This window comes from Anser anser (genome assembly GCF_964211835.1).
Source record: "Anser anser genome assembly, chromosome: 1".
NCBI lineage: Eukaryota > Metazoa > Chordata > Aves > Anseriformes > Anatidae > Anser > Anser anser.
Genome location: NC_139720.1, coordinates 147,168,873 through 147,195,218, shown reverse-complemented (window position 1 = coordinate 147,195,218; position 26,346 = coordinate 147,168,873). Strand labels below are relative to the sequence as shown.

At 42.2% G+C, this 26,346-nt stretch overlaps 1 protein-coding gene across 3 annotated transcripts in view; it reads right to left on the bottom strand.

Annotated features, from left to right (window-relative positions):
- SH3RF3 (SH3 domain containing ring finger 3) overlaps positions 1-26,346 on the bottom strand; it is a 237,302-nt gene that overhangs the window by 124,301 nt on the left and 86,655 nt on the right. Inside the window, exon 1 of one of the 3 annotated variants that reach the window (XM_083814688.1) lies at positions 1,830-25,266. The exons of the other annotated variants lie outside the window; for them this stretch is intronic. Coding sequence (XP_083670814.1) covers positions 1,830-1,928 — 99 coding nt within the window. The 5' untranslated portion in view covers positions 1,929-25,266. Of the gene's footprint in view, positions 1-1,829; positions 25,267-26,346 lie in introns of those variants that run through there. 3 annotated transcript variants of the gene reach the window in all.

The following is a 26,346-nucleotide window of genomic DNA, read 5'->3' as shown; positions in this document are numbered from 1 at the left end:
TACTTCTCCAGCTCTCCAAGGTTTCTAATTTATAAATTACAGAGGTTTAGCCTGAGAACCTCAGCTATACTGTGTTGAGGGAAATTTCCCTTCCTCTTGGCAAAATATGACTTGTGCATACACACGCATGCAACTCAAGCTAAACTCCTCATACTTCAGGAATTTGCAATCTGCATAATCAAGCTGTGCTTTGAGCTGGGACAGAGAAGCTAGTGCACAAGCCCATCACTGCCTTAGACTGTAGCTTGGTTTTAGTTTGGTTTTCACATTGCTAAACCTAACCCCCCTGAAAATGAAATAATAATAAAAAAAAATAAAAATAAAACAGTGCCAAAATGGCAAAAATGTTTCAGATGAAAAAAAGGGGGAAGGAAAATAAAAAAAAAAAAAAAGTCCCCTTTTTCTTGCCAACACTACAAATGTACGGATGCCAGGAGAGTGGGGCTGGTTGAGCTGATTAGGCTGGAGCAGCTGGGAGGGAAGGTCTCGCATTCTTCTCCTAGTTATGAATGGGTGAGTCCCAGGGACTGTGCTGGGCCCTACTTGGATAGAGCACCAAGAGGGTAAATGTTTATTTAAGCCTATGTCAAACACTTAGAATTTTTTCAGTATACAAAGCCGAGCTAGAATGTCATGAGTAAGTGAATACTAGGACGTTATGGTATTTCCTCCTCGGCTGAAAAGGCATTTCATTTTAGAAATACGTTTTTGGTTCTGATTAAGTTTGGGCACAAATTCAGGCGAGTTCTTTATTTACGCATATGAATATTTCCACTCCCTGAACTTAACTCCTGGACCTTTAGAAAAAAAAAAATACAATCCCCCCAAACTGGGATCGCCACAAACTGGGATTGGTGCTGCAAGAGTGGGAAAGTCTGCCTTTCAGCAGGCTGCTCATATGCCCGTTGGGCAGTCCCTGCTTCTTGAAGCTGAAGAGGCTCTTGAGGAAAGTTCACCTGGCCAGCGAGACACGCTGGGCTACGGGGTGCAGTCTGAGAGGCTGCAGGAATGTCAGAAAAGGGCTGGGATGAAACTATGAGCTCTGGAGGCTGGAGAGGAGCCAGCAAGTACACAGGGTTGCTGTTTGTCCCCACTTTCTCTGCCCACTAATCCAGTAAGGACTGTAGATCATTAATGCACATCAGCACTCTAATTCGGCAAGTGCCTTGTCTTCTCCTGTGTACCAATACACTGGTATTGCATCAGGTTTCTCGCCCTCCACCCTACATACCTTGCTCAAATGTTTTTCGCTACCAAGAAAAATTCTTTGGAGCCAAAAGACTCACACCCAGACCTCCTCCCGCTTTCACTTCAATTGCCTGAATGATGATCTTTCAGTAATTTGGAAGTCATAAATATTTTTTTCAAATTTTATTGCTGATAGATTAAAAAGGCTTACTATTATAGGACTCCTTCATAAATTAAGATAATATCAACTCTGGGGTGATCTTATGAAGACAGAAGAAACACTCTGCCTTTCATCAAGCAGCATCTTTCATTAAAACTACAAATCTGCATAACCATTTCCCAGCCAAACAGATAAAACTTTTCCCTGGTTCATATCCTGCCAGCTAAGGCTTCATGCAGGAACAGTTGCCTGAGTAATGCCTGTATCAGATAAAACATTTAGAAGTCCTACCACAGCTGTGTCTGTCAAGAGCATACACCCACTGCACATCCAAGCAGCTTCAGGAAGGAGTTTGCCTCCCTGTCTGCCACAGGTCCAAGATTAACAAATGAAGGATCAAAACTCTATCCCAGAACAGAAGAAAACAACAAAAAGTTGTTTGGACAAATGGCTCCGATTCTTCTCAAAAGAGTGTACTTACTTGTAAATACACTACAGACCACCGGATTTGGGAACTGTAGCTTACTCTTTGGATGCTCTGAGCAGGTAGCAGTGTCATAGGATTAGCAACAGCTCTCATGCATCGACAGGTCCACGTGCTTCAGGACTTGTCCCTCATACTGCAGCAGACAGAAACCAACATTGTCACCAGTGTTTCACTACTGGTATACTTGTGCTCTTGGCTGTACATCCTTCAAGGTATAGATGTCTGTAATTCACCTATGAAGTACCTGCTACTTGCCACTGACAAAAACAGGGGAAAGGACATATAATGCATCGTGCTCTGAGGTCCTCTGAAAGGTGTCAGTAGAAGCACAAGTTCATCCATGTGTAACAGTAACGCAGTAGCGTGTGATGTTCATGTTTGCTGATCAAGTGAAAATAATCAGCAAGGGCATTCATTTTCATGGCTCACAAATCCAAACCCAATACATTTGTGGCCAGCCCAATGCCAAAACCAAACAAATAAAGAGCTGCTTAAGTGCAAAACTCACCCGCCTGCCTGACTGTCTGGGTGCAGCTAAGGTGACCTCACGTCACCTGGATGCAGACAGGCACAGTCACTTTCCTTCTCCTCTGCTCTACCTCTTCTTTGACCTTGGATCCCTCTGTACCCCTCTTAGTGCTGAACTGATACAAGCCAGTGGACAACTATTTGCCTTGCTTTGCATGAGTTTTCCATACCATTGTGCTGGCTCATCTGTGTCATGTAAGTGCTCCCCGAAACTGGGGGGCAAAGTCAACCTGGCATGGCCAAAGGCTCTGCTGGATGATGGTCTCTCAGCGATTGTGCTTCATGCCAGTGGTGCTACCAAACCCTGTGACCTGCCTCGGCTCCCCATCACTAGAAGATGTTGCTCAGAGGTGATTGAGAAGAAGGGTGACATGCCGGAAGACAAACACCAAATTCAGTGCCTTGCTCCCATGGGGAAGACTGCCTGAATGGACAACATGCCCGAGCAGATGGCTATATGCTACAGGGCAAACAATGAGCATTCAGTGTGATAAAATTGAGTCCAAGAGTGGCAAGCAAAGGTCAGTCAACTGAAACATTGGATAAAATACCAGGGTCTTGGTCCAAAAACAAAACCAGAAGTAGATAACCACAAAAAAGAGTACGACTATGAGCAGTCTGGGCATCATTGCCTCCTACTCATCCTCCCTGACGGGTCCCTTTTGTTTATCACGCAGAACAGAGGCTGATTGTCTTCACCACCCAAACCACTCACAGGCTATTTTTGATTCTGTCTGAAGCTGGAATGGTAATGCTGATCTCCCAGTGTACTCACAGTGATGGTGATGAAACACTCCAGCACAAATTAAGAGTGGGGGGGGAAAAAGATGAAACAATGGGTGTTTGAGAAAGGTTCTTTTCTCAGTCTACAGAAACAAGAGGAGAGCAATGTGCCATCTGTGTTGGCTCAGAGTGCACTCGCTGTGTATGACCTCTCAATGATATTAAATGGATGCGATATTTTTAGTTTACACATTTCCTTTTTTTTTTTGGTGATGGCTCAGAAAATCCCCTGCAGTCTGATGAAAGTTATTTTGCTGCAGTACAATTTAATGGCAATCCAGTGAGCTTTCCATGAGCCACAGCAAGATCAACACAAGCAATAACACAGCCATTTGCCAATCAGAATAATTTTCTTTATGCCCTTGGTAAGTCCACAGTAAGTTCATCAATGTATTCAAAGATACACTTAGAGACAAAAATGCCATATCCCAAGCTTTGTATGCACAAGTACCAGTCACTTTTACAGTACTACCATCTGTTTTTCCACATACAGGCATTACAACTTCCAGAAGCCCACTAAAATGCTAAGCCATTAAACTTCCTTGTAGCTCTAGACCATCTGCTTCTTCATCCCAAAGGTTTCCCTCCCCACCTTCTACATTTTTTTTCCTAACTGAGGATGAGAATAGAAAAAACAAATCCTCCTGAGTAAGGGCCATGCATCTTTCAACACGTACAGGTTCATGGGTACAGTTACAACAGCCTATGAAAGTCATGTTGGAAAAACTGTCATTAAATTCCGCATTTTCACAACTACACATAAGGGTAATGTGACATGTGATGATTCTGGGAACACACGCAAAGGCTCAAAACAGCATTATAGTGGATTCCCAGGGATTTTATCGACAAAGACTTTTTCTCTTATTCACTTCTTTAGCAACTATCTATCTTAAAGGAGAGTACAAAAATGTGTGGACCCCACGGCATCTAGAGAGAAACCAGATCTTTGTTTGTATACTTACTAATACAATTTAGATCCCTGGTGATAAATATCTTATGGATTATCCCTTTTTATGCCTGAGTTCACTGCACTTTCCCACTGAGAAAATGTTCTGTCAATCAACCTAGGTCCTGCTTCCTCTTTGTCTTATGCCAATTTTCTTCCACAGTGCCAAATCCAGAACTAACGGCTTACAGCAGGGAGAACAGATGGGCACACAACTGCCCTGAGCTATGGAGATGCTGCAAACTATTTTTAACAATTTTTTTTAAATATATACAAATGGTTTATAAAGAAGGTTTCATGTAAATGGAGAAACAGTCGCATCAGCATCTTCCAGCCATATAATCTATGCTTGTAATGAAGATGGTAACTTCAGAGACAGCTCAGTTTAACTTCTACTTAAATATAACAGCAGAGCTGGTTGTCAGTGCCCTGCTGAGCCCCAAGCAGTGCTGCATGTAAAAGTACTTGCTGGACCTTGCAGCACAGGAGCCCAGCACTGCCATCACCTCCTTTCAGTCTTATCTGTCTCCATGGGTTTGGGGATTTCTGAGTCCCATTTTAAATACTAAGCTCTAGCTGGAGGGGGCAGAAACCCCAAGGAGATGTGTAGCCAAAGTCTCAGCTACAAGCTGGTTTTGCTCCTGTGCACATCAGCCTGGAAGCAGCTTACCTAAATGTTGCCTCTGTGCATTTACCAGTATAGTTTTCATGGTATGAATGCTGTATGCATGAGTAGCTATGAAATGCATTTTTATTTTCAGTACTTGTTTTTTAACACTATCTTAGCCTCTTGAAGCAGTTTCCCCACACACAAACTGTGCAAATGACATATTTAGATTTAAAGACCCTGAAAACAAGAATCATTTACTACCAACACAGCTCAAACAGTTGGGAAAGGAAGAAGAGAAATAAAAAACATATGAAATACATTAACGAGCACAGAAAGCAAACAAGCAATGGCATAAATGACATAGCAAGAAAAGTTCTCACTACTCTTTGAGAAGTAAGATTTTCTGCGTACCAAGGAATTACCTCACATGAAGATATTGATATAAAATACTGTCTGTGTAAAACAGACTTAAGAACATGGTGCCTCTGTGTCTGGATAGTCAATGCATTAGAGATCGGTGCAACCTCATAACATTTGAAAGCTTTGCCCAATGCTTTCTGTTAAATTTCTCATCAGTACTGCACGGAGATAATTAAAACTAGTGAGGATGCTTACATATGCTTATTGGATTCTATCTTCCCAATACGGTTTTTCTTAAGATTATATTGCCAGGTCCTTTCTTTCTTGTGCCAGAGATACATCAACTCCTTTAAAAAAGATAAGCTGAAAAAGGCAATGCCATCCCCCCGACAGGTCATTTAACACATCCTTTGCTTAATTGATCGGAAAACCCAATAGTTCCTTGACTTAGACAATATAACTTTTCTAGTGCCTCTACAGTTTATCAGCCCAACTGAGGATTTAGTTGGATGGCAAACAAAACCCTGTTTCTCCTTTTGGTTTTGCTTGGTAGCAGGGGTTTTCAGCCGCATTCCCATGACAGGGAGTCCTGCTGCTAGTGCTGGTGCCTCACGGGGATGTGGCAGCCCACCTACCAGGAGCCTGTTCTTACCCCGAGAACAAGCAGTGTGAGCAGATAAATACAAGGCATTACTCGCTACCGCAAACGTGAAACTGCTTCCTCTACCCACATCAAAAATAGCAAAAGTGTTTCCATCTGCAAATGTGTCAGCTAACTTGTTTTAACTAATGGGATTTTAAGCCTGACTTGACATAAGTGTGGACAAGCCACAGGCTTCCCCAGCGGTCTAGCCACAGACAACCTAAGTTGTCTAAGTTTTTAAATGAAGCCTGCCCTCACTTGTGTCCTACATTCCTGGATATTTCCTGGTTTGCACATGCTAATTGAACGGATGGATCAAGCATGTGATCCAGGACTCATGTTGGGAGGAAAGGAGCAGGATTTCCCCATGCTCAGGCCTCCTCAGAGCCCGTGTTGTGGTGGGCTCAGCGGCTGCTGGAGCACGGTGGCCAAGGAGAGCATTGCACTGCAGGGCAAGCACACCCTGACAAGCCTCCACGAGACTAAAGACAGCACTTAGATCAAATGCCACCTAAATCGTGATGAAATCTAACACAGGCCTAATGCTGCTCGTCCCTGGAAAGGTCTTAGGAGGGATGTCCCAAAACGCTCTGTGGATCCTACACTGTACATCTCACAGACGGAAGAGGTGTAAGGATACGGGAATCGTGACAGAAATTTTTAATCCTCTGGAACTAGACACGCGGGAAACTGGTGGGAACTTGTGCCTTCATCATGTTCCTCAGCCTTTTGTCCCCCTCATACACCCTTGCTTCTAGAGGGGACACAGCAAGTGCCGAATCACTGGAAGCGGTGTTCATAACCTCGGTGTTGAGCGCGGCCTCCTAAATTTCTTCAGGAGCTCCAGCCACTGCACCACTCTGCCAGAGTCCTTGCTTAGAGGCAGATCCCAACATAAGCCTTCTTGCAAACTTTCCTCTTTTTCCCAAGAGAATTAAAGACCTCATTGCAAAATGTCAGCCACTGAGCAAATGTATGATTTTATCCCATTTTTGACACGCACTGTTTTCTAAGCAAAGTAAAACTTGTTCAGATTTTCCTTTACCAAGAACTATCTCATCAGCTGTGGGAGTTCCTCCAGCTCTCTGGGGCATCCTAATGACCCCTCTGACAGCTTGGTACAATTTGCCTTTTTGTTTGAGAGCCAAGGTGTGAGCACTGGAGCTAACTCTTGGGTCCCTGTGCTGCCCCAGCCCCTCTGAGTGCCACCCAAGCTTTCTCAACCCACTGGCACCTGAGAACTGATACTCTGGGATCTCTTAGCGAGGTGTCCCCAAAGCCAAAGAAGCCACAGGGGTGGGACCTCCACCTGCTGCAGTTTCTATACTATCCCAGCAGGTAGCATCTCTCTCACAGAGGAAAAAAAAAAAAAAGTGAGAAATGCCAAATGTCATGGTTCTGCTTTCACACGGTGGAGGGCTCTGTATAGGGAACTTGCTTCGGGCGGTATAGCTTTATGCAGGAGACCTCTCCCCGGTTTCTCCAGAGCCAGTGGAAAATCCACACCTCATTTCAGCAGAGGCAAGACCCCAGTTTGCTGCCTCTGGCAGGCGGCAGACACAAAGGTCTGACACCAAAGAGTAAGAAGACATGCCTTTTAATCTCCAGAATTTAAAAGGGTTTGTTGTCTTTGCAACAGACAGATGTTGCCTGACAAATCTAGTAATGAAACTTTCATAAATTGTAACGTGTTCTTCTATGAAGCACAGCTCTCCGAGGCTACCAGAGAAAGGCTAAATGAGCTCTCATCCCATTCACAGTGCATGAAAACATTCTCTGACTGTGAATAAAACATGTCTTTATCAGCCTCCTCCCCCATTAAAATGAAAACCTATGACCTGCTACCCCAGCTGATGATAGCTTTACACTTCTGGGGGAAAAAAATAAAAAGAAAAAGCAAGCCACCAAAATGAAACTTTGAAGACAGCCAGCTGCATGTGCTTTAATTCCAGTTACGAGCACAGCATTTGTATGCCTGTCTTAGAGAGGCAGAATGCTGATTCCAAAGGCTGTTTAAAATGGCTATTAGTTTATTTTAGCCCCCCTCACAGAAGCCTCGATTTGTGCTCTGTAGCAAGGTGTGAAGGAGGAAAGGCTGGACTGAAAAGCATACTGGGGCCGGAGGGCTTTGCTCCATGGGTTTTGCATCCTTCCCCCCACCCAGAGCGACGAGGAGCTGCTTCTGTGCCCTGCCCTTATCTAGCTGTGATCACGGGATGAGGGAAATCTGACTGCATTTTGATGCCACCTGTTGTGAAGTCCAAGAACAATATGCATTGAGACTTGCAGCTGTTTCCTACATCGCGCTCATTTTTAATATTGTGAAGCCAGAATTCCCAGAGTGTCAAAGCAGCCTGAATTTAAAACAAAAAAACACAAAGCCACGGCTGCAGTGCAATTTAACAGAAAACACAAAAGCACATGCCTGATGCTGAGATTTACTCCTCGCAACACAGAAATGGTCTGGCGGATGTGTACAAAGGGACCCGCTCAAACAGTCCCAAAGAGCAAGCTGGATCGCACTCATAAAGAACAGAGTGGATTTGGCACAGACCCCCTTCTCATGCAATCATTTCAGCAAAGCAAAAAGGTGCTCCAATTACTTCAGTGCTCTCTTTGGACTTTCTGTAGATATTCTGCTCCTTTAATTACATTAATTACACAAAACCTGTCTCCCAGCCATCACCTAAAATTTCCACTGAAGTAAGAACTTCACTGACACTATCAACAAATAACCTTTCTTCTTTCTGTATTGGAGCGCACGTGTATGAACCCAACTAGTACGTATTACGTTATCAGTGCCTCTTCTTCCCCCTCCTGAAAATATTCTCTGTTGTTTGTACATTTTGGTTAAAAAAGCTGACACTTATCAGCAAAAGGGACGTGAGAAGCTTTCCCAACGCAGCACTGACAGCAGCAGCAGCGTCCTGCATAGCCCTTACTATTACTCATAGCCCCTGTAACGTCTGCTGGGACGTTGAACACAGTGCCATCAGTCTGAGCTGGAGCACAAAGATCGGTTCAAAGGTTAGGTCATCCCATTTAACTCCCACACAAAGGCTCCAACATAAAACCCTACCCTGATTATTTATAGCATAAATCAAGACACTGTCCAGAAAGCCCGAACCATCCCAAGCCTGCCTCAACTGGCCTTATCAATAGCTTGTTGTCTTGCCTTATGCCAGGCCGGTCCTCTCCGCAATAACCATGCAAATCAACAGCAACTCATGCATATATATTTGTAATTTATGTGCTCAGGGTTAACCCAACATCTTTGGTGAAACCATGGAAGAACTCTAGCAAAAACAAAAAAAGAATAAAATCCAAGGATGTCCACAGTGAAACACTTCTTGACAGCAGAAAATGCTGTGAAAAAATATTCTCAGAAGCACATTTTAAAAATACTCAGTTATCAGTAAATGGATTAAGTTTTATGCCATGCCTCCCATCATTTAAACTATTTATATCACCCATTTTTGTAATTTAAGTCTTCTTTACAAGGAGTTAAGAAATCTTACTCTACATTTTAACAGCAACCCTATATTTTTTATGAAGAAAGATACACATTTGTCATTTTTATTAGTATCTGTCACAGATTCTATTCAGAGTTGAGAATATATAAGAGAGAAGAACACCGTGTTGTTAAAGGGCTGGCTGGACAACATGATACAATGCTGAAGCTGGGCACAGTTTTCAACTGTAAGCTATTTGTTGGAATAAAATGAAGACTCAGCACCATATAAATGTTTCATGAATGTGTATCAAATTTGCTGAATTGTTAGGTTCAGACAAAAGAAATCAGTGAAAAATGGAAAGGCTTCATTTTGACATTTTGAAAATGAAAGGTTTTGATTTTCTCATTTGAAGTTACTTCCGTATACAAATTTCCCTTATTTCTTAGAATATTTGAATTTGTTTGAAACCAAAAGAAAACCTTTCATTTCACGTCAAACAAAATGTTTCACTCAACCCAAAGCATTTTTGAAGCTGTGGCGTATGGTGGGCATTACCCCTCAATTCACTGAAAATTTCATCTAATTCACTCAGTCTGACAAGAAATCATCTTTTTTTTTTTTTTTTTTTTTCCCCTCAGAGACACCGGTAAACACAAGTGTCTGCTGTTCTCCATCCTCTGCTCAGTGGGCGTTTTTCATATTCAGCATCTGATATTCTGTGAAATGGTTTTAATATACGGAAGGTCTTCTCAGAAGTTTAAGTACTTCACACTGAAAAGTAAAAGAAGCAAGTGTAATAGAGACAGAAACACACAGAAGTTGGCTAAATATGTTTTCTTATAACTTATAACAGCTTCCTTAGAACCCCCTACTCTAACGACTAGAAACTCAGTCTTATAGCATTATTTTGTGTGACATCGGGATTCAAAAAGCCCTTACAATCACCAAATATCTCAGTAGTAACAGCTGTGGGAGTATCGTAGAAGGTGACCTTTCTGCATCATTCAGATGTTGAAAACCAGACACATATCACCCAGCCCTAAAAAGTAGCATCTGGCTTTTACGGCAACGTAGGGTCTGCCTCTCTAGGTGATGGAGAGAAACAGGCAGTTGAACAAAGTAATTTTATTCTGGGAGAAGTATCTCAAACAAGAAGAATTTACCTTTGGCAGTATCTACCACTATCCCAAGACTATAGGGAGGTTTGCCCACTATATCTCAGGGTAGATGCCCAATTTTCAAATGAATCTGGCCCAGCACAAACCCAAACGTCTCAAAACCCCTAACTGGGAAGCATCATCTGTATCTGCTTTGTACTTTGCCAGCTGCATGCCCGTCCTCAGACCCTCACAGAGAGGCAGTTCCCATTTCATGGTCCAGTGAGCACCACCAAGGAAATGGTGATCTCTTGCAGGTCTAACCAAGGGCTGTTGGCTCTGTTACAAACACCAGAGGCATGCAGAAAAGCAAAGCTTTATTTATTTCAGTGTATCTGAGGCTAAATGCCTAGAAGCCAGTAGCGGCTCCCTCTTGAAGGTCAGCACAAGGAGCAGAGTTGGCTGCAGACAAGCACTGGATGTTTCACCTCCTGTTTCCAACTGGTTTTTCTTTGTCACCTTCCACAGAGTGCTTCAAAGCTGTTCAGTGAACTCTGTGAGTCCTTAAATGATGCTCTGCTTGCCTTGCACACTCCATGTTCCCAACATGTGTCTGCTGACCAGCCAGCTTTCCTCCCCTCCCAAAACGTGAGCAAGAAATCTCTACAAACATCCTCAAAACTGGTGTCTTCACAAGGAAGCAGAGCAGAAGCAACAAGAGAGGTGATGCTTGTGCTTGCCCATAGCCACACATTGTCCCAAGGGTGCTGGCCGTCTCTGTCACCAGCATCACCATAACACCAACACTCAGCAAACGACTCATCCCCAAGCCTGGCAGCCCTCCCAAGCACCCTGTGTCTGCACTGCAGCATCCCCTCCCCTGCTCCCTGGCCATTTTAAGTGTCTGATGATGGACAGCATCTTTTCCAGTCCCTCTTCCAAAAAAGGGAGAGGAAAAGTCATCAGGCCTACCAGCAGCAGGCAAGGAGGTGCCACATTCCTGAATATCAGCATTTTCTCCATTACTGCTCCATGGACAGTTATGATTATTGCTGTTTTTTGTTGTTGTTGTTGTTGTTTGTTTGTTTGTTTGTTTGGCTTCCTGAAGAGTTTCCTGTGATTTAAACCTTGGAGCAAAGCAAGGTGGAATAGTATCACCCAGCTCAACTGAAGTACATGTTATTCATAAAAATGCACTTATTAACCTCAGTACTTACTCACTGAGAACACTTCCGGGCACTTTTCCATTTACCAAAAGAAAAATAGAGAAAATGGTTATTCTAAAGCCAAAGATGAGCAACAAATCTGTTCTTCTGTAAATAAGAATCTTTCTAATATATCGCTTAGAGAGAACTTTCAGTTTGTGGAAAACTTAAATAAAAAGACCATTACTATGCAATAAAATACATGTTATTGTTTTCTTTATTTTCAGTAGTGTTGCCACAGATTATTTGTGTCTAATTGTTATTTATTTTTCCATGTTGTTACATGCTAAAAATTCTGCACTAGTATTACATCAAATCATGTACTCTGCAATGAAATTGTGCTGTCACACACCCAGTATAATGACTTTACTGCAAGATGAAGAAAGAAAAATAACTGAAATGTAGGCATGGGGGAAGATGTTATATAAGTGCAATCTTCTACTAGTAAACATGCATAACATATTCTAAAAGTTTTTTATGATGCTCAAGTTTCCTTTTAAGAAGATAGACTAAAATGCTTTTTTTTTTTTTTTTGGTCTTTTATTAAACAGATGTATAATTTGCTGTGATAAATCAAATCATTTCGTGTTCTGCTGTTCTGCACTTTACGTACATTATGGGTAGTGTGTCAAAGAGGATGAGCTACAGAAATAGAATTATCTCTTTCAGGACTAATTGGAAGGTATAAGAATGCCGATGATTATTACAGAAGCTATTATCTTTACTCATGTGTCTAAGTAAGAATCAAATCTAAAATGTTAGTTCCTAATTTAGTCTGAATCCCTGTTCTGTCTCTTCCGGTGATATGGATGATTTACCAGTTTTAGAATACACTTTCTGGATAATTAATGCACTGGCAGAGCTTCAGTGCCTTTCTCAAGCTCAGTTAATTTTCCACATGTTCGTATTCCAGCCATAAAATCACCTTTTAGTGGAGTTCACAATATAATATGAAAGAAAGGAAAAACACCCCAAAAGATTTATAATTCATGTCTAATTGCAACTACATGGGCATGAAATTAGCAGGAGCACAAGTAGAGTCATTCTGACTTGTAAATTGTCAGGTAATGCTTGTTGTATTCCAGATCATAGGTATCATCTCTATGTCCATTTTCCCTGCAGGTACAGTACGTTTGCACTGATAGATAGTGCAAGGGAAGGACACACGTCCCCTAGGAGTCACCCACAGCTGTCACACTGACATTTCACAACTGCCCTCATTACTGTCACTGCATGAAGCACAAATGAGAGAGTGCCACATGAAACCCTATCAATTTACGAGACCTTGAGACTCATCAAGACAATACCCACTTTGAAGGAAAATAAAATGCTTTGAAAATACATAAAGAGAAATCACATATGGAAGGGAATTGCTAAAATGACACATCAATATGTGAAATACTCTTCCAGCTTGCTCATTTGTACAATTTGAAAGTTACTCTTTCACTGGTAAGACAGGCTTGATTATGAAGACGTAAAAGAAAGCAATTCTTTTGATAATTACTTTAGCAATACACACGTAAATAGCATTACAATTGAATCTTTCTCAAAAAATCCTTCTGTGTATTGGCAGAAGATGGATTTATGACAGAAATGTTTACAAAGAGAGGGAGGCACAACAGCAAAAGAAGAAGGCAAGTTAAGAAAAAAAAAAGAATTCAAGCAAGACGTATTTATAATGTGTGGTTTTAGGTTAATGAGAACAACCTGAAGTAATGACTTTACTTTAAATGCCTACTTTAAATGTAATAAGCACTAATTACGGATAAAGACTGATATAAATTAATTTCTAGAAGCTGTCACTGAATAACAGAGCTTCAAAACATGATGTAATTGTACCCTAATGCCTCCAAACCAGAAGACAATGAATTAAAAATAAAATTGCAAGACTTTAAAACAAACGTTACCATGACGGTGTCTTGACTTAAGAGTTCAAAAGTCAACTTCAGTTCAAAAGTGTGGGGTTAGCAGCAGTGCAGGCCTCGAGATGCAGATGTGTAACATACAACATCCTTCTGAAATCACGCACTGTGGGGAACAGACAGGTTCAGAAGAGAAAGCCACAAGGTCCTGGTGGCTGCAAAGCCACATCAGAGAGAAGGAGGAGCAGAAGTGCTAATGCTGGCCCCCTGTGATTTGCTGCAGGCTATGAAGAGACCCAGATAATGACCAATTTTCTTCTAACAAAATAATTCTAACAGGGAAGCCCAGGAGGGTCATAAACTATAAATATTCCTAGCTGTTAAATTACCTCAGCCGTTAACAGGTTTTTATTTTTGTCCTGACATTATTTAATACTAAATACAACAAATGCTCCTGAACTTTTTTGTGCCACCTTCATATGCAGTGGAGATAATTTGCTTCTATACAATGATGTCAGTAGCTTTGTGGTGAAGTATAGATGACTATCAAAAAAGTTGGAGGGATATACCACTGAAAAGCGATTGATTATTGCCAATAGTTTTGATCTCTGTTACCACTGTTTCACCTCCATAAGTGTTTTCAGCGCAAGAGCTTTGGTTTCTGGAGGGATTACTGAAAGTTTTATATTCAGTGTTGAAATGGCTACTCCTATGAAAACCAAATGGCGCTTCTGAAAATGTTTATGCTTTATGCTGTCTTATTCTTCATGTAACATCTCAGTATATAATCTGGACCCTTAACTGTGCCAATGTGGCCACGCATACCTTCCCCATACCCAGAGCAAAATCAATTTCCAGCTCCCCCTGCATGACTTAGCCCAAGGAAAGGTTGTCAGTGGCTGCTCTTCTCAAGCCTGATCCTCACTTACAGTAAGGCCCTTTCCCACTGCTCTTGCAATGCAAAAGGACCTGCAAGAAGATACAAACGTAAGCATACAAATTGCAGATGGAGTCTCTAAGTCAGCCCTTGTAGAATAAGGCATTTACAGAGTCAAGGTAAAATCACAGTAATTTAAGAAGAAAAAGTAGAGGATTCAAAAATACAAGGGGTGTAAGTTATAAAGGAACTAAACAGCCACCACCTAGACTCAATTCTTTGGACCATTAAATATTGCCAATCATTTCTGAACTGAACCCCAAAATTTGCATTTGTTTGAATTCTACTTCATCTCAGGTTAAAGAACATCTTCCATACAGTCATCAAGCATTGGTCCTAGGTGAGCTGAGAAGGAAAAAACAGAGGCTTCCCAAAGCAGTTGAGTCCGTGGTTCAGTTGTGTTCACTGCAGTGAATGTGATTTCACTTGATGTGGTGAGACTTCAGCTTCCAATTATTGACCCTTACCAGCCTTCTCTCTGCTGCATTAAGGAGCCTGTTAACCCAGAACTTTTTACATACTGCAATAAAGATACCTCTCCATATTCTTCTGGAGGATTTAAGCAGACTAAGCTCATTTAGTTTGGCAGCATAAGGCATTTGCTTCAAACCTGTAAATTATTCTGTGTGTCTCTTCAAACATCCTCATTTTTTCAATAGCCCAGAGCTGTGTGTTAGTTGTGCTAAGACCAATCTAATCGATACCATTTTAGGATGTAAAGCCTCCCTTCTATTTCATCATTTTTCTAGGTTTCTTCTCACCACTTTCCCGAATCTCTTGCAGTTTAGTAACTATGACCTCCGAGATCCTATAAAATATCATAACATCCTGGACCCTGTCCACACATGAAGACGTGTCCTCTGCTCACTGCCTTCATTCACAGTTTTGCATTTCTTTGTAAATTGCTCTGTAAGTCTGCCCTAACCTGGTAGACACACAATGTTGTCTTTTGTTACCGCTGAGCTGGAAAGTACTTTACCATCATCACCTGATTCATACATGCAATCTTGCTTTTTTTTTTTTCTTCTCCAAATACACAACAGAAATGTTTATTGATGTTTTCGTGTTTCTGCATCATTAACAACTTTGCCACCTCCATCAAGTAATGCCTTATACTGTGCTGCTAGGACATCTTTTCTTTCTAACATACTTAAATAATCTTTACCATCCCCAGCTCTGCTAACCATTGATTTTTCCCTGATATCTTTAGCTCTCCTCATCAATTTTCTACACTTCATAACTTCTAACTTTTATTGATTACCATCTTTACTCTTTTTTTTTTTTTCATTTTGCTATAATATTGCTTCTTCATTTCTGATTACTACCTTCCTCATAATCGTGAAACAGGATGGACTTCCAGATGATAGTGTCCCAATCTATGAGAGAATCTATATCTGCTCATCCCATAAAACCCCTTTTAAAAACTCTTTGCATTTTTATAGCAAAATATTTCCTTACAGTTAATTTTACTTCCAGTTTTCTCTAGCTTTGGGTATAGACTCTGCTGAAGAACAAAGCATAAATATATATACGTTACTCTTTCATTTATGCCACACATCTATATGCCTACATTGAATGTAATCAGACTGTGATCACAGGTTCCTCACCAGCCACTAGGGCAGAACATCCTTACCCATTACAAGAAGATTTTAGAAGGCTGTTACTTCCTTCTCATCTGCTTTGTATTCAAACTTTAATAATGTGTTAGCATTGTCTCTTTGTGGCAACATCCCCTGTATCAGTGCCATTCTTCCTTCCACCCATAAGCAGCACATAACAGATTCTGCTCCCAGTTTTAAGATAATGAGCAGCCTCAGGACCACCACCACAATCTTTACCTAGGCTCTTCTGATTAATGTTTATCCACGTACCTTCAAAATCTCAAAGTTCTGAGCTATTCATATTCATACAATATGCAGTACTGCCTTCATGCAGACTGTGTAGACTCTCCCCATTCCCTTCCCACCCTTCTTGCCCTCTCTGTCTTTTGTAAGCAAGATAAATCCACGATTTTAATATTTCATTATTAGGAACCATCCTATCAGTTTTTAGAAATAACATTTATACCACCACTGTATCTTTCCATCAGGGATAATTACTATGGCTAGTCTTAACTATTAACACAGTTTCCAAGCACTAAGATTATTGGTTTATCTAATGTCTTTTATCACTTTGATACAATTTGTTTGCAAAAATGTAAGTCTGAACTCTTTACTGTTCCTTCTTTTGTTCTTGCTTTTATATCTTCCATGACGCCCCATCCCAGGAAGTGTTCCCCATCCCTGGAGGTGCTCAAGGCCAGGCTGGATGGGGCTTTGGGCAGCCTGGTCTGGTGGGAGGTGTCCCTGCCCATGGCAGGGGGTTGGAACTGGGTGATCTTTAAGGTCCCTTCCAACCCAAACCATTCTGTGATTCTGTGGTTCTATGATTCTATGCTTTGCCTAGTTTCCAAGAAAGAAAATCAATTCTCCTTCCTCCCACTTTGTACATACAGGACTCTGTAATCTGGGTGGGAAGTGGCTCAGCATCTTCCTGAGAACCTAAACTTCTAGTTTCACCTCAGAAACACAGTCAACTGTTCAAATCCCAGGTCTCCTACATTCTGTATTTTTTCACTTATTTGCATGAAATATCTAAGAAAATCATGCTGGCTTTTCTACACGTCCTTGCCTGAAGTCTTCTTTTAACTGCATAATTCTACATTTGCCCAAATAATTTCTTCTATTGTTGGTAACCACTGTTGGAAACTTGCCAGCCTTACAGTTTTGATTCATATTTTTATACTAGGGAGACAGCTGACAGATTTCTTGCTGAATTCACTATTCATTCTCCTAAACATAGCACTGCCAGTGACAGCTAGTTGCATTTTAGGATGGCTGAAGAACCTCACAGCAGTAGATTCCTCGCTCCACAAGCTGTACCCCTTCAAGTAACTCTCCAGTAGCTCTCTTTTCTGATCTTCAAGGAGAAATTTATCCCATAATTTTTTACACAGATATCAAATAAGAGTTGATATATCTAGCTAGAATGCATGTCTTCTGGTTTGTGCCCTTCACATAAAAGTTTCTTTAATTTCTAATTTTCCTTATCATGCATTCTTCCTCATATGATCTCATAGTACCTGGTTGGCCAAGTCTTTCTCTTAAGTGCTGCACAGTGGTGGGATCCAAGCCTCACAGTCGACTGAACAAAAAATAAGAAAAAAGGCACAAATTGAGTACTTTGGTGAAACACCAGACAGCCTTTCTGCCTCTTCACCCAGAAAGCAGCCTGGAACTCCTGCCCTGCCCTGATGGGCTCTAGGTAGGACAGCCAGTGCAGCAGCTCTGTCTGTCCTAGGGAGTGTTTTACTATTCTCTTTTTATTAGCTGTATCTCCCTGAGACACTATGACTGGTTCACTTAGAAATTCTGGAGAATACATGACATTTCAGTAGGTTATTATCTGAAGATTTATACAGATTAGCACGGATATGTCATTGTAGTATATGTCTGGATGCATACAACTTCAGCAGTCAAAAGGGAAAAAGTCACTGGGGTCGTGGTATGGCTATACATACAGGCTTAGATTCATCACTCCTGACTTCAGAAACCTACCTGAGGCCCCAAAATTAGAAGCACAGCCACCCTTGCCTCCATATTTAACTGATGAAGAATGATACACTGAAATCAAACTGTCCTCTGGAAAGTGCTTATTCCTCTCCCCTGACTATACAGAGGGGGCCTCGCTGACATGAATTAGGTGGGCTGGTCCCTCACAAAGGTTAGCAGCTAGCAAATACAGTGGAAGTACTTAGTAAGGGTTTGTCTTGTTTGAGCTTGGTCAGCTCCCTCCTGGAGAGCTATTTCAGTTGTGCATTTTTCTAACAGGCAGCTGTTGTGATTCTGCTCAGACGCAACCAGTGATTTGGTGCGTTAATAACACCTTGGTGCTAAGGCAACCTAAGAATATAAAATGTGGAGGATGCGTGGTGTTCCAGCCTTATTGTGCTTTTCCTGAGGAGCCCCGCAGAAGGACCAGTTGTTAAGTGTTGTTATGACACACTCCTGGGCTTTCACTTTGACTTCTTTTCACATCTTGTTGAGTTTTCCAGTGTCTGAAAAGGCCATTTCGATGTGCTGAGGTCATATGTTAAAAAGCTGAAAGCAGGGGCCCTCACTAATGGTGCTCTGAAAGCAATTGTTTGGCAGAAGTTCATCACATAAATCGCTCTATACTTTTTTTTTTAGGATCGTAAAAGGAAAAATTATACTTTGTCCTCTAAGGAGGTGATGCAAAGATGATGTCCAAGAGCCATTGTTCAGCCACCGAGAGCTGGAATGGGGACTGGAATAAATGGGTGGGGAGAGAAAAGTCCATTAGCATCAGCAGAGCGTCCAGAAGAGCACTGGCAGGCGAGAGGAGGGGAGAAGAGAGGCAGAGACGTTGTAAAAACAACCAGCAGAAATAATGATATTCCAAAAGACAAGCAAGTCCCTCATCTGCAAAGCTGACAACATCAGACATTTGTTACGTGATCAAGCTGTAATATTTAAATTTAATACTTAGTTTCATAACTCTGCTTAAAGACCCTGCAAATTCTGGTTTGGAAATGTGTATTTTGGTTTCAGAATACTTTGTTTCAGTTTAGGCTGAACAAAGCGCTCAGCAGTTTAAACCAAGCAAACTAATGTTAATTAAAACCAATGAAAGAGATTTCCCACAGCCTGCTACACTTGAGCTACTCTGTCTTAAAGACATACTGAAAGTAAACAAATGTTGTTTTTTTTTTTTTTTTTTAACCTTTCTGATCTGTCAGGAAAAGCTTTTCTTCAAATGCCCAGATGCTGGGAACAAAGTTTAAGATTGGTGATTTGCAGTAAGGGACAGCTTTGGCCGGTACAAAGAGGAACCACGTGGATACACTAAATTCCTGCTTCAAGCTGTTTTCTCCCCAAACTGGTAACAACAGCACCTGTAGAAACAGTTCACAGACATTTCCTGCCTGCATGCACAGAGGAAACATGCCACAGGTTCTCCCAGGGGAACCCTCAAGAAGACCCGACTCCTTGGCAGGAGATAGAGTCGGGCAGCCAGCAGAAGCTGAGGAACCAGAAAAAAAGTAAGGCACTAAAATGAAACCTCAGCAGGGATGGGTCACGGGCTGGACCTGTCTTCCTTGCTCAGGCTTACATGGGACCCGGTGAGGGTGTGATAAAGCGAATTGCAAGCTCTGGATCACACGTATGCAACTTTGGTGGCTCGCCCCACCAAAATGCACAAGGGAGCTTCATGGGTGGGACACGGAAGGCTGTCGTGCCTTCTTGAATACACAGGTATTCAAGAATCATATAAAATACAATTGCACGTGTGTCTAGTGACATGCTAGACAGATGCTGGTCAGTAAAGCTTGAGGACAAAGTGAAAAGGGTTAAACAAGAAGTCTGTGCTTCAAGGTATCAGCTATGGTTGGCACACAGAAGACAACCATGAAGAAACTTATACCAAACTTTACAGGAAAAGCACAAACAGTTCAATCTGTTTGTTCTTACAGTCATCACAGGCAAAATAGAACTGCTAGCAAGAGTAAGAGAGAGCAAACAGAATTTTTGGCAAGCAGGGCCATTTCCCTTGTGTTCTGCGTCGTTTCCAGGTTTCCATCTCTGTTTTATCTGCTTACACTGCAGACTCCGATTTGCAGAAAGGCAAGGATAGTGAGACCCAAGTCGGTATTTTAGTCCGTAATATCTATATATGAACAGTTTGATCTAGATGACTGATTTTGTAACGTTACATTTATGGCTGTCCACTCAGTGCTACTGACAGCAGAACCAGTAGCGAAGACAATGGGAAGCACCGGGAAGGTTTTCCAGGACCGGTGACTTGACAAGCAAAATCTCTGCCAGTTCATGACCTCTCACATGTGGTATGTCCCATACTCTACCCTTAATTACAGTTCAAGCGGCCCTAAAGTAGGGTCTGAATTATTTTCAAATGCATCGGTGTTCATGCTGTGCATCAATTGTAAAATATTTTAATGCCCCGTGCAGTCGAAGATGACATCAGACCTTCTGAAATGTATACTAAACCTCCGGATTGCAATTCAAAGCATATGTTCTGCCTGGTCTGCTGAGGACATAATGGTACAAAACTAGGATGCTTTTAATGAATAAAACACTAGTCACTGATACCACGTGCATTATACATACTTTCCACTTCACAGGAAAAGCAGTTACAGTTTTCGCTGCCTGAAGCCATACTACATTGCACTGTGAATGTATCACAGCTAAGAACATAAGTACATTGAGCCGGTGCGGTCTTTGAAGGGGAAATGTTTAAATGAAACCTAAAGCATTGCTGGCAACTCCAGACCCGGCACCTCAGCCTCTGGGCCAGCAGCAAATCCACCCCGTAGCCCAGGCTGGGGGTGCAGCCCTTCCAGGAGAAGCAAACTGCATGTCTAGATTCACCTCTGCTCAAAAAAGAAGCTTCTTGCATGAGTGGTAGTGTTTGCTTGGGCTGCCTGGGCAGATTTGACTTTAAACAGCCGTACCCTGCCTACTTCTATCTCTCCAGCAGTTTCAAGTGCGTATTATAACCTTATTATTTTCTGCCCTAAACTATCATTTTATATCCCTCCGCACTGCTGAAATAACTACCACAATCCCTGCCAAAAGTGACTGCATTCCAGCAATACTCAAAATCATATTAAGGCTTTATCCTAATCTGCAGCGGGGTAAATTTAAAGTGCCTCAGCAGAGGAGTGGCAGCTGCACCAAAAGACAAGGCAGAGGCGGATCTGAAAAGTTAATGCCCGTCAGGAGCTGAAGTGGGATCTACCTGTTCTGCATCTGTCAGAGAGCATCCCTGTGCTAATCCAGACCTTCTAAGGCAAGACAAGCTGGAAATTCATGAAGAATTGGCCCCCACCCTAGCAACAGCAAGAGAATAATGCTTCATCGATACTTGCATTGATTTAACCATGTTTATTCCAAGTTGCTTTCAGGATAAATTTAATGCAATTTCAAAGCAGATTATTCTGGTGCAGGGTCATAAGGGAGAGTGCTTGCTTTGTGATTGTGGGCTTTTCTTTTCTTTTCTTTTCTTTTCTTTTCTTTTCTTTTCTTTTCTTTTCTTTTCTTTTCTTTTCTTTTCTTTTCTTTTCTTTTCTTTTCTTTTCTTTTCTTTTCTTTTCTTTCCTTTCCTTTCCTTTCCTTTCCTTTCCTTTCCTTTCCTTTCCTTTCCTTTCCTTTCCTTTCCTTTCCTTTCCTTTCCTTTCCTTTCCTTTCCTTTCCTTTCCTTTCCTTTCCTTTCCTTTCCTTTCCTTTCCTTTCCTTTCCTTTCCTTTCCTTTTCTTTTCTTTTCTTTTTTTCTTTTCTTTTCTTTTCTTTTTCAGAATCCAGATAAAACTAAACTAACTAAAAAATATGAATGTTAACAACTGGACTTGTGATGCTCTACATAAATCAGCGTCTTACGCTGATGTGCAGATCTCTCAGCCTCCTTCACTCTTGGTGTGAAGTCCTACATACTAGCATGTCCCTGTGTGTCCAGTATGTGAGATTATCTACTGGGTATCTGGTCCCGTGAGCTGGGGTGCACCAGTGACGGGTGCCCTGCATCAGTGGGCCCCTTTCTGCCCTCATCCTCTGATCACCTCACCAGCCCATCACAGATCAAACCTTTCATCTGTATCTGGACACCATGGCAGCTTCTAACATGTGAGCTAATGTGGTATTCTGTGGCTTCTCATTCTCGTAGCCCATTCACAAAGAATTCACAGGCTGTGTGCTGAATTTAGTATAAATTCACTGAGCTTTCCTCAACTCCACACACTTGTATTCCAAACTGAGAATGCCCATAAACAGATTTTGCAAATTAGGTTTGCTTTTTTGTTATTTTTGCCTAAGAGTGCCTGAAGTTTAGCCCCATTTGTATACTGCTTAACACAGATACTGTTTATCCTTCCCAGCGCTGGCGGAGTGTGTTTAAGAAGACAGAATGAGTGATTCTGTTCTCACTTGCATCTGTGTAAATCACGGGTAGCTTCATTAAGCCAATGTAATTGCCTTGATGAAAACTAAAGTTTGAACCCTTTATTTCAAATTATTTTGATAGAACACAGTTTATGCAATTAAGTTTAATCTCAACAAAAAAAAAATCAACTTCTTATTAACAAAAGAGTATGTTGACTTCCAGTTTTCTCATTTTCATCACCTCCTTCCAGCAGAGCTAATATTTTTTGATGAGGCCCAATGACCAGTCTTTCCTAAGGGATCTATGGTGAAGACTATTCCAAAGTATTCAGCTTTCCGTTTCCTGAGGCAGACATTTCATTCGCTTTAGGGTAAGCTCAGCCAGTCAGGAAAGGCCCTCTTTTTTTTTTTTTTTTCCAGATTGCTCATAATCCAGGTCCTTTTTCCTGGACATACTGCATCCTACTTTACTTGGTGTATAAGGTAGAACTTGTAAGAATCCAAAGCAGATCACTTCTTCCTCCCCTGTTCCCAGGCCTACTCTCAGCTGCCCATACGAGTCTCAACGCATCCAGAAAAGCTGCCTTTTGCTTTTTTGGCTTTGTGCAGTGGGAATTATTTCTGAAGAAATTTATAAATATTTGCTCTGAATGCCTGAACAAATGAGTTATTTCCTGAGCCTTGCCTCTTGATACCTTAAATCTGTTAGCATTCTGGCATCAGAGCCTCTGTTCCCTCAGTGTCTCAGATCACAGCGTGAACTGACGGCTTAAGAAAAAAGGAGAAAGTAATCTCTGGAAAGACCGAGGAACGAGGAGAAATAATTAAATAAAAATAGACAGGAGAGCAGCCCCGGCTCATCTGGAAACAGAGGCTACGCCGAAGAAGCCCTAGCGATGCCTGGTAGCTCTGTTATCCTGCCCCTTTCACTGCTGTCCTTCCCACAGCTGCGAAGGGCAGGTCTAGGAAGGCTTTGCGTCAGCCGGGCTCTCAGGCTGCTGCTGGGTATTTATGAGAGTCTCCCTGCAGAGAGGTCAGAAAAACACCCAATGGGGGAAAAAAGAATTTCGGGCATTTGCTCTTGCTTCTCCACCCTCCCGCCTGGGTTTTGCTCTGCTTTCGTTCTCTTCTCTCCAGCAAGGGCCACCCTGCCCTTATTAGCCTGCAATCCTCGCAATTACATTTGCAAAATACATCGGACTTATCAGTGATGATTTGCAGTGAGTGTGCTGAGTGAAATCGCCTGCTGTGGCTCGCGGGGGCTGGATGTCCCCCGGGCAGCAGGAGTGCCTCCGCACCGCGATGCACGCACCGCTCCGCAGCCAGCCAACAGCCGCACGGCCGGCACAAAATTGTTTGAAGGGAGAGGAAAAGTCTCCAGCAGCTACTTTCGGTCTTTCCTGAAATGACTGCGCTACAGAAGTACTAACAAAGAAGCAGATGTAAGATTTTCTGTGACTTATCTCCGAGGCAATTATTTAGAAATCTCCTTGATTCATTATGTGCTAAGCCTAAATTAATCCCCTGCTTTAACAATAGAAATGTATACGTAGCCCTGTACATTGCAACCAATAGCTAAGCATTTTGCTTTACAGATTGTTTTTGAAAGTACAAAGCCATTTTCCCCCTTTTGAATATTTTAGGCAGAAAATTAATTTTCTCAAAGAAAAGACCTTGGCTAGGGACAGTTCCTGCTGCCAGATCTTATATCTATCTGCTTCTGAGGGCTTCAGAGGGGTCAGGGAAAGCCAGCACCATACATAGTTGAGAGCTGTGCAGAAAAAGCATGCGCACATGCATGCTTGTGCACACACGTGCACACACACAAGCACAGTTATACAGAAAACTGCAAAGCATGTTTTTCCCTCTCTACTCCCTCCCATAGGAAAGTAAAATTAAATGGCACGAGTCCCTGCAGATTAGCATTCCCCAGGCTTAGTTATTCTGCTTATCCGAAATACATCTCACTACTCATCTCACTACTCATTGCCAGAGGCAGTGTGAACCAGGAAAGAAGGGGCAGCTGGCGTGCTGCGGTGCAGTTTTCTCTGTGCTCTAATCTCTGCTAAATCAGCTACAGATTTGGAGAAGGGGCAATGCTGCTAATTACACTGTGTATGTCACAACTTCTTGCTCAAAGTGTTGGAAACTTCATGTTTGGAGACGTATTTTCTCCTCCTCCCTTCCACCCAAACACTGTTCTTTCTTTTCAATGAAAGTCAGCTAGGTACAAGATTTTAATTTAAGCTGTCAGTCAACGGTAATGCAATAGCTGGAAGGTCTGACTCTGCTTCTTCTCTGTGTGTTGAGTACAGCTAGCTTATGTGGTATGTTACAACATGAATGAGGAAAGACGTACCAGGGCCAAAACAATTAGCAACCAGACCTTATCTAGGACAAATAAAACGAGAATAAAGCTATTAAAATATGCCGCTTATTTGCTGATGATAGAGCGGATGAGGCTTCTTCTGACAGAAATTAAAAACTAATCATGGCAACAGATTCCTCTTCCTGTCTTGTTACAATATCTGGCAGAAACTTAGCTCTCGCCGAGGGCAGGAAAGTTAAACCCAAAATAGGAGATGTCAAATAAGTGCCCGCAAGCCTACACAGCATGGTGCTAGCAGCATATGGGAGTCTGAGCGAGCAGGGTGATGAGGCAAAGCTGTGGATACTCCTAACTTAGAGGCCAGCCTGGCAAACCATCCACGTGTCTGCACAGATGCTGTCACACGCGGCAGCGGGTCCATCAGGCCAGCGGTGATTCCTCCCTTTGGGTTTCTGATGACTTGTTCAGCTGAAACCAGGTTTGGAGCAGCCCGCTGCAGTGGAATAAAGCACCAAAACAAACAAGGTAGACATAAAAAGAACAGCTTTCGTTTCCTCCATTGTTGTTTTTAATTACCGTTCAGAATGAGAATCCATAAAGCAGCGTTTCCTCAAGGGAAGGAGACGGCACCTCATCAATCCTCCGAGTAACCAGTGCCAGCGATGCAAGGGGTGGCAGGCAGGTCTGTCTGGGGGCAGAGAGCAGCCCCATCCCCATCCCCATCCCCATCCCCATCCCCATCCCCATCCCCATCCCCATCCCCATCCCCATCCCCATCCCATGGGGGCACCCCTTGAGGGGGCAAGGGGAGGCCCTGGCTCCGGGGACCCCCATGTGGAGGGGCTTGTGTGGGCATGAAAGGGAGGAGAGGCCGGCTGATGGCTTTTCGACTCCTCATGATGCTATTTTTGGAGGGTCTTTCGAGCTGTTCTCCACTTGTCGATGCTGCATAATTTGCCCCCTGCGTGTCCCTCCTTTCAGGATTTCAACAGGAAGTGCTGTCTGGTTTTATTGTCTGCTTTGACATTCATTTCCTATAAGGTGTAGGAGGATGACGTAAAAAAAGCTATACATACATATATACGTATCTAATAGATGGAGAAATAACTCTGCCTTAAATGAGACACGATGCAACTCCCGATTAAATTGCCACATCAGTTATGTTTGACAAGTTCTAACCTTGAATACTAGGAAAGTGGAAAAAAAATAATTAAGAAAGATATATGCAAATAGGAAGGACGATATTTATGTACCAGGTGGCATTAGACTTCAATCATTTTGGCTGCGATGCTCAGTTTGGCTCTTTCAGTTGCTTTGTCAAAGGGCCACAAGTCCAACTTTCTTTTGACTTCCAGCAGTCTGGGATCCTTTATTTGCTATTCACAGTGTTATTAATTCTGGCTGCCTGAACATTTTCATTACTAGACAGAAAGGAGGAAACCAAAGATAACTTACCGGGCTTTGTTCCCATTTAGGTGCTCCTTTGAGATTTGCTTTTGACTGGAATGTATTTCATTAATTTGGGGGACGTGCTGGCATGGTTGTCTAATTAGATCTGCTTAATGGTTTTCATGTCACATAGGTATGTAAATCTTTCCATGAAAGACAAGGGTTGTATGGAGAGATAATATCTTTCGTTAGACCTCCAGATATAATTGAAAGGAAGGGACAACATTTTCAGTTTTTCCTTTCTTACCCCTTCAGAGACTCAGCATCATGAAGACCTGAACACTGCAGTCTCTTCATGGTCCTGTGTATGAGCATTCACTCACTTTTTCTCTAAAAAGTCTTTGCCACATCT